At 46.7% G+C, this 10,514-nt stretch overlaps 1 protein-coding gene across 1 annotated transcript; it reads left to right on the top strand.

Annotated features, from left to right (window-relative positions):
- Positions 1-7,671: 7,671 nt before the first annotated feature.
- Positions 7,672-9,093, top strand: LOC125756918 (uncharacterized). Its single transcript, XM_049411983.1, has 3 exons — positions 7,672-8,023; positions 8,086-8,192; positions 8,978-9,093. Exons 1-2 carry the CDS (start codon positions 7,746-7,748, stop codon positions 8,186-8,188), a joined length of 381 nt encoding a protein of 126 aa, XP_049267940.1. The 5' UTR covers positions 7,672-7,745; the 3' UTR covers positions 8,189-8,192; positions 8,978-9,093.
- Positions 9,094-10,514: the final 1,421 nt, after the last annotated feature.

The raw sequence follows: 10,514 nt of genomic DNA, 5'->3' as shown, positions 1-10,514 counted from the left end.
CTCGCTATACACAAAGGGTACAGGAGAACACAGCGGAACTTGGGCGAGCACAATGTATACCTAACAGCATGACGACACCATGCACATAAGATTGGATAATTGTAGCTTAGGTTGTAGTCCAGCGCCAAGCCAAGGTGGCAAAAAGAAGGCTCATGCGTCAAGCATCACCGTAACGCGAAAATAAATCAATTCACACTGTTTTAAAACAGAATTTCCTTTCTTGCTGCAAGATAAGTACAATCTTTATTTTCCTTTTCAACGTACTTCTGACTTTCATGCACAGGTGGCGTCGCGCTTGCCTTGACCGAAAGACGCTTGGCTAAAACCAACAACGCGCGTTGCGCTCCGGTAACGTTGAACGTTTCAGCGGGGGTGCTATTCTGGACATTGTCAAATTCCGCCATGTTGTCAAATTCCGCCATGTTGATGATTTGATTGGTCACGCGAGGTCATTCGCACTGTGGCGCTGCTATGGCGTTACGACACAGGAATCCGCGATGACGTAACGTGCCAAAAAATAGTTAATTTTTTCCGAAGTAACGCTTCGCCGTACTCTGTCATGTAGAAATAAAGGTTTGGGTGGAACAACGAAACCGAAATATGGTACTGAGCTGTGCCTACGGTCAACTTGCGGTTTATCGAAACTACTGCTCGGTTGACGAAGAGCCGCCATGTCTGCAACACGATTGGACATTGCACTGATGGCGCCCATTGCGTCACAGGACCTCACTTTTTTTTTTGGCGTCAATTTGACGTTGCGTGACATTGCATCCTGCCAAATTTGCAGCTTAAAATGTGAGAACGATGAAGTGCCCAAAATTGACCACCATATTGTTGTAAATTGAGTTGCTTGTTCGATGTGCAGCCTCACATACGTATGTGTAGATGTCATTCCGTGAGTTAATTTCCAAGCATGTTTTCGGTTAATAATATTATAAAGTGTTGTACATGAAGCTTGCTTGTTAAAATAAAAGGTTATTGTTTCATTTGGCTTGTTCGAAGTTGCGGTTCTCGCCGCAAGAGAACGCTGGATAAGCGAAGAAAAATGGCGCTGCCCTTTGTTGTGTAGTGGCTGGAGCTGCAGGAAGAAAATTCCGCGAGTACCGCGATGCTTTTGTGATGACCGATCAATCGTTTCAACTGCGGTGCCGGCTGACGAAGGGCACTGTGCGATGGCTGTGCGGGGAGCTTCGCCAGGACCTGGAGAGGCGGCGTACGGACACGAGAACAGCCCCGACCGTTGTTGTTGTTTTTGTTGAGCTACAAGTGCTTTGCGCCCTTCGCTTGTTCGCCACCGGCAGTTGCCACGATGCGATCGCGAACAGCGAGGACGTGGCGACGAGCTAGTCCAGTGTGGGTCTCACGATTCATGCTGTCATTGAAGCTCTCGTCGAGCGCCTCGGCAATGAGGGGATCGCCCTCCCTGCCAAAAGGAAGGCTTTGTCCACGTAGATGCAAGATTTGAAGGCTGCGTTGAGGTGGTCGACGACACGTTCGTGTGCATAAGTGCGCCGTATGAAAAGGACGATGGCAACAAGGCTGCTTACTTTTGCCGCAAGAACTTTTACGCCTTCAGCGTCATGGTGGTGAGAACAAATTTCATCTTATTCAATCTCGCGCATGCTGTTAGTAGAATGCAAAGGAGGAACGTGAAAGACAGCTTTTCGCCACTCTCAAGTATTTTAACGACATTTGCCGTGGCTCGAACTGCAGTGATAGAAAAGAACGCAGTAGTCGCGGTAAACGGAGTTTCCGTCACTATTTAGTTTTGGCAGGGGTGACTTGACACCATAAAGAGTTCATCGAGCTTCATATTTGATCGTGGCAGCTTTTAAGAAAAATAGTGCATGAAAGGAAATCAAACGTGCTGATCGCGCTCTAATTTCATAAACAGTGATATGCAGACATGCAGTAACTGCCACATATGAAATGAAAGATACAGCCGTCGAAGCTGCGCTCCGAAAGCTTCTCGAGAGAAATAAGTGCGTCGGCACGCAGTTACAGTTGTTCTGCATGTAGCTGGTTGTATTGCTGGTGCCGATTTCCTTCCAATGCAAACAACACTCTGCAGGTATGTGACCAACCCTGTCGATGACTGCCCTCGCACTCGGGGCCCGTGCACGACGCCTTTATGTGGAAACATGCACCGTGAGCCAGGACTGGGCAGTGGACGCCGTGGCCAGGTTGGTGAATAGCTGCTTGGTATGCAAGCGTGAGAATGCTTGTGTGGTGTCTTAGTGTAGCAAAAACATTATTCATGGTAATTTTATTGCAGGCGATAACGTCTGCAATTTAGCGCCATATTTGGAGAAGAGCGACAAAACCATAGTAACTTTTTTAGCCAATAAGCGAGCCAGCCCAGCCAGCGTCAACATTGCCGACATCGTTATTTCGCTGGTTGTTTTGTGTAGGTGTTCTGTGGTTATGTCGGCAGATCGCGAACAGTGGGCCGCGATGTTGCGTTTTTTTACCGATCGTCCCTGTATGGGGAGGGTGGTTTGCAACTTACTACTGGAGGTACGATGGGAGCCGTGACAGATGATGACAGAGCGCCTTTACCGCCTGGACCCCAGCAGCAGGTCGCCGCCGGAGTGGCGGCAGCTCGAGCTCGAGGCGCGGAATGACGGTGCAGTCAGGTAAGCTTGCGTTTCACTCGGGTGGTGTTGAAGTTTCAGCTATGCACATGCTTATTGCAGGAGAACAGGCGAATGGCCGTTCGATTTGGCGACGCACGGTTGGGTGGACGACGCCCGCATCGTTACAAGTATGCGCGTCGACCCCGTCTTGGGCTGCGGTGGCCCTTCGTTCCCAGGGCCCGCGGCGTCCAGAAGCGCTATAAGGAGCTGCACAGCATTGCAAGTATTAATAATGCCCCTTCTGTTTCTTCTGTCTTTTTTGTTGCGGTGGCTGTTCCGCGTCTAGTTTATCTTAAGTAATGTGCCAACTAGCCCAATAGCCAGCTGAGTTATTTATAACGTCTCCGATGCGCGAAGTATCTTCCTGAACTGTCGTGATCACTAAGATGGTGCTATATGTCTTGCTGAGGATGCGTAAGGACTACTGTAAGTAAAAGTTACAATCATGTAAATATACATGGGCAGAAACAATAAGAGTTAAGTTTCAGGACCTCACGTTACGCGCGATCAGTTGAATCTGAAAGATAAAGTCTAGGCGAATCTCAATCCACAGAAGTGATGCACCTCCGAATGTGTTAACTGTGGAAGGTACTTCCACGTTGCTTACAACATACGGATAAGAAGTGCATAATGGCCACAGATAAAGAAGAGGAATTGTAGTATTTCATGCAGTTGATGTTACATTGGACTGGCAACACTAAGAAGTGCACAAACTGCATTCAAAGAGATGTTTTTTATGCAGATGTGCTGGTTTCAAAACTGGCTGGTACAATATTAGAGGCATCCATTGTTGTTTGCAGCAGTGAATGATAAGACAATGATGTAAGCAATGAGACAACTTGACTCCTTTTTATTATTGCAAGGATGATGAATTGACTCACAATGATGAATTAACAGAAGAAGATCAATTGACTCACAATACATTATGAAATATCATGTATAACTCTTGCATGTAAACTTTTATAGTCCACCAGAGAAACCAGGACAGAAAGTAGCTACACAGTGCTGTGCCCACGTTGCCCCTTTCGGTACTGGTTCCTTTTGTGCCTATAAGCGTTTACATACATTACCAACCACAGCAAGCTTGTGCTCTTGCATGTACGAGTGGCTACTACATGAATAAAGCTTTTGTACACACCTGCCAGACTCGTACAGTCATCACATGGGTTCGCATTGTGAATAAAGTGCCGAAAACAATGCTCTGGAATGGCATTCAATGTTTCATGCACTGCTGCAAAATAACACAGGCTGTTTACAGAGTCACTATTGTCTCAACAAACTAGTCCTGCTATGATTTGCGGCAGAAACTGAGCATGCTTTTGCCTAACTGCTTGGTACAATTAACATGCTCTCAATGAACGAACACAATGAGGCTTTTGTCAGAATACAATTCCTGCAAGAACACAAGTACAGGGGATAGGTATAGGATCGAATACAATGCAAGTGGCTACTTTTTCATGAGAAACAGCAAGAGCTTCTTGTGTTTCACGTTTCTGTGCACATCTCGCAGGAATGTAAACCCCGTTACATCGAGTCGTGCCCAGCTGTGAACCACTACAGAGCGTGATCCTGCCTTTGCCTACCCGCCTTGTTCATGTCTACTGCAGCCGTATCGTCGCTATTGTTGTTGTAAAGGTCCGCGTGTTCTCATTCGAGTTCTTCAGTGCAAGGGATGTCGTCTGGCTCAGGCAGCTGCTGCCAAACACCGAGGTTGTGAAGCACGACACAAACTGCGATGATCTTCGACGTGAAGAGTGGGCCATAGTACAGTGTTCTGTACCTCTGCAAGCACCGAAAGTGGGCCTTGAGGACTCCAGTGCACAGTTATACGACGCACCGCAGTGAAGGGTGGGTGCGGTGGAATCGGGCAGCAGAGGATTCTGCAGGATGTGCTCCAGGGATGGGGTTAAGCAGCCAAGGTTGAAGCGAGTATGCACTATCACCTGTGGAGGACAGTGTTCCAATTAGCATAATATGAATGTATACATGAATATGTACTATTCCCTTCTCATTTCTTTTAACTTATTCGAAGACATCGTGTCACTGATATGCACTGCTTTCCTTTTTTTACAGCTAGACATATTCACAGAATTGCTTGTCTGGTTAGGTTACATAATTATGGCTTTTGAAATGCTCCAACGAAAAAATGGCTTTATCAACTCAATTCCTTCGTCAGGAGGAATGACAACGAAGCTACTGAACTGCAACCTTTAACTTCTTTCATAGAGAAGAAGGGGCGAGTGACAGAAGGCGCACCTTCTTTGGTGGTAAGGGTGTTGTGCTTTCTTTTGATTGCATGGGACTGATGTGCGGCTGCAGACGGTCAGCGCACTCAAGGCTTGGTTTCCCTTAGTTTTTTTTTTGTGCTTAGGCCGTCAATGAAACGTGACAGCAGGTTTCTTTTGCAACCGTTTGAGTTGTTTTTTAGTGCTTTTTATGAACAATGACTGAAATACCTTTGAGTTCTCAGTTGACTTACTTTATTGCTATATAGCACATGGCTGTGCTTGCTTATTTGTATTTTTTATACAAGTTGTCCTTTCTACACATAATTGTATTTATTAATGTACATCTATGGCAGTTGTAGTTGATGTATTCTTTTTTTTAACATAGCCTCAGAGTGTAGCATTTTCTGTATCATCGCATGCTTACTATTTATTATTTCACCACTTTATAATAAAGGATCATACAATCTCTTCATGAAAGTTTATTTCATGCTTGACCTTTCTATTGCACTAGTAGTCTTTCCCATGACCATAGAAAGACAAGTTGCAATTATACACTGAGAACAAGTCGGATTATTGTGTGCCGCCTTGGGTCTCAGTATGACTTGTTTTCTCAAATGTGTGCATGAGAGAATTTTCATTCAAGGGAACACGAGTGCCACTAACGCAGATAGTGTTCGACCAAGGTAGCTGCCAGTAATAACATACGGGGCAGAAATTTAGACAAAGAGACTTGAGTAGGTAAGAACCATGCAGCGTGTAATAAAATTACCATGAATAATGTTTTTGCTACACTGAGACACCACACAAGCATTCTCACGCTTGCATACCAAGCAGCTATTCACCAACCTGGCCACGGCGTCCACTGCCATGTCCTGGCTCACGGTGGATGTCTTCCACATAAAGGCGTCGTGCACGGGCCCCGAGTGCGAGGGCAGTCATCGGCAGGGTTGGTCACATACCTGCAGAGGGTTGTTTGCATTGGAAGGAAGTCGGCAACAGCAATACAACCAGCTAAATGCAGAACAACTGTAACTGTGTGGTCCAACGCACTTATTTCTCTCGAGTTGCTTTCGGAGCGCAGCTTCGAGAGCTGTATCTTTCATTTCATATGTGGCAGTTACTGCATGTCTGCATATCACTGTTTATGAAGTTAGAGCGCAATCAGCACGTTTGATTTCCTTTCATGCATTATTTTTCTTAAAAGCTACCACGATCAAATATGAAGCTCGATGAACTTTTTATGGTGTCACGTCACCCTGCCAAAACTAAATAGTGACCGAAACTCCGTTTACCGCGACTACTTCATTCTTTTCTATCACTGCAGTTGGAGCCACGGCAAATGTCGTTAAAATACTGGAGAGTGGCGAAAAGCTGTCTTTCACGTTCCTCATTTGCATTCTACTAACAGCATGCGCGAGATTGAATAAGATGAAATTTGTTCTCACCACCATGACGCTGAGGGCGTAAAAGTTTTTGCGGCAAAAGTGCGCAGCCTTGTTGCCATCGTCCTTTTCATACGGCCCACTTATGCACACCAACGTGTCGTCGACCACGTCAACGCAGCCTTCAAATCTTGCATCTATGTGGACAAAGCCTTCCTTTTGGCAGGGAGGGCGATCCACTCATTGCCGAGGCGCTCGACGATCGCTTCCATGACAGCATGAATCGTGAGACCCACACTGGACTAGCTCGCCGCCACGTCCTCGTTGTTCGAGATCGCGTCGTGGTAACTGCCGGTGGCGAACAAGCGAAGGGCGGAAAGCACTTGTAGCTCAACAAAAACAACAACAACGGACGAGGCTGTTCTCGTGTCCGTACGCCGCCTCTCCAGGTCCTGACGAAGCTCCCCGCACAGCCATCGCACAGTGTCCTTCGTCAGCCGGCACCACAATTGAAATAATTGATCGGTCATCACAAAAGCATCGCGGTACTCGCGATGCTTCCTGCAGCTCCAGCCACTACACAACAAAGGGCAGCGCCATTTTTCTTCGCTTATCTAGCGTTCTCTTGCGGCAAGAACCGCAAATTCGAACAAGCCAAATTAAACAATAACATTTTATTTTAACAAGCAAGCTTCATGTACAACACTTTATAATATTACTAACCGAAAGCATGCTTGTAAAGTAACTCACGGAATGGCATCTACACATACGTATGTGAGGCTGCACATCGAACAAGCAACTCAATTTACAACAATATGGCGGCCAATTTTGGGCACTTCATCGTTGTCACATTTTAAGCTGCAAATTTGGCAGGATGCAACGTCACGCAACGTCAATTTGACGCTACAAAAAGTGAGATCCTGTGACGCAATGGGCGCCATCAGTGCAATGTCCAATCGTGTTGCAGACATGGCGGCTCTTCGTCAAGCGAGCAGTAGTTTCGATAAACCGCAAGTTGATCGTAGGCACAGCTCAGTACCATATTTCGGTTTCGTTGTTCCACCCAAACCTTTATTTCTACATGACAGAGTACGGCGAAGCGTTGCTTCGGAAAAAATTTACTATTTTTTGGCACGTTACGTCATCGCGGATTCCTGTGCGTAACGCCATTGCAGCGCCACAATGCGAACGACTTCGCGTGACCAATCAAATCTTCAACATGGCGGAATTTGACAACATGGCGGAATTTGACAATGTCCAGAATAGCACCCCCGGAACGGGGAACGGACCACAAAATCGGTCAGCTAAAAGCGCCTAATAAATATAATTACTTTACAGAAAAACATTGTTTTTTCTTCTCAAGCTCAAACACTCTCTCAAACAGCAACAGCTTTGAGTAATGATATTTAATAATGTTAGTTTTTTTGACGTCGTCGCTAGATGGTGTCGCGCACGCGAAAAAAAAATGAGAAAAGTAGCGGGTGGCGCAGTGTTTCAAAATGTCGTCCCACCGCAACGTCTGCGTTGGTTCTCGGGTGTCGGATCGTCAAAGGGAGCTTTTGCTGGCTTTTGTGAAAGAGCACCCACAGACCACGACGCTGTCGTGCCCGCTGGAGCCGTCGTTCACGATGAAGGACCGGGACGACATGTGGCAGGAGCTAGTAGCGCTTTTGAACGAAGTCCCTGCGCGTAACACTGCAGCCCAGTGGCGGGCCCGATGGAGGAATGAGCGCTACTATTCGCAGCAAGGTCTTGCCAAACTCCGAGAGCAGCAGAGGTGAGTCCGAGCACAATTGTATTGTGGTCGGTCATCTTACACGTCCCGCTTGTGCTTTACAGCGGCACCGGAGGTGGCCAGATTTCGGGTTACCGCGGCCGCGTCGTGCTTGACAGGGACAGCGCGGGTCGACAGTGCGCGAGGCCCAGAGTTCGGGTGGTCTGAATCAGTAAGCAATGGCTTAGAATATCATTGTTACTTGTATGCTGCGAACAAGTGTGCTCATTTGCTTCGAGCCATTACGCGCTGTTAGTTTTACTTTTTCAAACAATATCGAATAGATCACCCGGCCGTCGCGTTGGCTGAGGTGCTAACACGTTGCGCCGCCCAGAACAGAATGCGAAACAGCCACATTTGCGGTGATGACGAAAGAACAGCCGCGAACTATATTTCGTAGTTCATTAGAGCACCCTACGTGTTCCAAGCCATTTCTCAGATTCATGTGTCAGCATAGCTTCATTGTCATTATCAGATAAAGAATTGCAGTTTTTGAAGGCTGAGTGATTTGTATGCGCATGCTCTAGGTCACGTGCTTCAGTGTATGTATATATATATGTGACGCTCCCTCTTTCTAATAAATAAGTTGAAAGTTGCGCACTGTGTGTCCCGTCTCTTCTCTGTCCGCGTCTTCAAAGCGCACCCACATCGTAGACATGCAGAACCAACTAGCCCAATTAAGTGCGCTGACAAACTTCAATTCTCAGACCCTCGAGTCGAGTGAGGTGCGTAGCCAGTAGGTTTGCCTCCCTCCACCCCTCTTTCCGAAGTCTGTGTGCCATAGCATGCCGCTCTTCAAACATCTCTAAAGAAAACATTGCTATTCCACTTCCAGCATTAGTGCACATTCGCCACAATAATTCCTACGAATTATTGTTTGTAGCTCTGGGTAGCTGCACTCTTATCATTAGTAGGGAGCAGACTGGGATATACACTTTTTTTAACGTATGCTTACAGATGGTTCCCCCAGATCAAAGCCTGCAAGCATGTGCACTATCAGGGGACTTCCGTCGCCTGCACCGCCAAGGTTCTTGGTCGGGAACAACTTCCGCGGCGTGCAGGTGAACCTGCACTCCATACTTCTTATTGCACTCAGTGTGTCAATCAAGAAACTTCTTACTATAACAGGTGATCCCTGCTACAGCTGCTGCTGGTGTGGCTGAAGAGGATGTGGCCCAGGACCTTCCCCGTGCCCCAACTCGCAAGTTTCGCTGATGTTTTTGATTAGCCGTAGATGGTATGACATGCTCACAGGTTATGCTTATGCGTGCAGGCATATGTTTGTGAAGAGGTGACATCTGTGGGCATAAGACAAAAAGTTGCACAAAAAAATGGCAAACGGTTGCAGGAGCTAGTTGTTTGCATAATTGTCCGATGGAATAAACAGCTAAGTGATGACGATCACTTGCCTTGCAGGTATGGTGAAATGTCGCAAAAAAGTTGCATTAGAACTTAGAAGAATGTTCAACACCTTGAAATGTTTTCCTATTTTGTCACTTGCTTCAAAAGTGAACTGAAAATATGCTATTGCTAAATATACTGTTCAAAAAGCAAGCTCGTTATATAACTTCTTAACATAGCCATCATGCACAAATGCCCATGTTTGTACCTGTGTTACACCTGCTTGCTGTATGTTTTGCATACTGCCGCAGCTAGGGTTTCGGAAGGAGATTGTGTCAGTCATCGCGTAAAGCCGGGCAAACGATTGTGTAGCCCTGAAAAGGGCTGCTTGGTTGCTTCTCGTGCAGAGGTGGTTAGAGGCGTAAGATGCGTTTGATGAGATGAGCGAAAATGAATGCCGGCACCGCTTTCGTCTGTCCAAACGAAGTGCCTTGGTTGTGCGGTGAACTAAGCACCATTCGTGAATGCCTTTGGGTCAGTGGATTTTCCACAGAGAGGAAGTTGTTGCACACACTGAAACTCTTCACGAACAGAAGCTTCCAGCGAAGAGTCGGTAGCAGGGAATTCATAGATGATAATGGCAACACATTTCTTGGTTTCCAGCTCTTGCCGCAGCTGCGAGATGTGGGCAACCGGCAGGTCGAGGCACTGGAGTTACTAGCCGCGAACACCAGGCGGCAGGGCCAGGCATCATTGGAAAGCTGCCGACTGCCAGGTTCGAGTTCTCGGTGACGTGGTCCACGAGCTGCAAGGCGTTGGTACCCTCGCCCGCGCTCTCATTGCAGCGGAAGCCACCTGCACAGTGATTTGTAAAGACTAGTCGTACATACATGTAGGTTTATTTTTGTTCACATCACGAGCTTTGTTACGCTGGTTTGCTTCAATGGTGCCCCGCAATTTTTTTTTTCAGTTTTATTTTTCTGCATATCAGAAGCACTGATGTGCTGTTTCATTGTACATAGCACAGTGCTGTAGCTCAATGGTAAATCGTGTCCTGCGATGTCATTTTTTTAATCTCATCGTGCGAGGTGATGCATTCAGTAATTTTGCAGTACATGTGCATAGCACAGTGTGGTTTCATTTATAAATCATG

The sequence above is a fragment of the Rhipicephalus sanguineus genome, chromosome 1 (genome assembly GCF_013339695.2).
Source record: "Rhipicephalus sanguineus isolate Rsan-2018 chromosome 1, BIME_Rsan_1.4, whole genome shotgun sequence".
Lineage (NCBI taxonomy): Eukaryota > Metazoa > Arthropoda > Arachnida > Ixodida > Ixodidae > Rhipicephalus > Rhipicephalus sanguineus.
Note: the sequence above shows the minus strand (reverse complement) of the source record. Positions and strands in the feature narration are given on the sequence as shown.

Excerpts from the sequence above, each read along its gene's own strand:
- LOC125756918 (XM_049411983.1), top strand. The coding sequence starts at position 7,746 with ATGTCGTCCCACCGCAACGTCTGCGTTGGTTCTCGGGTGTCGGATCGT. Across the intron at positions 8,024-8,085 it reads AAACTCCGAGAGCAGCAGAG|CGGCACCGGAGGTGGCCAGA; the intron begins GTGAGTCCGAGC and ends TGTGCTTTACAG.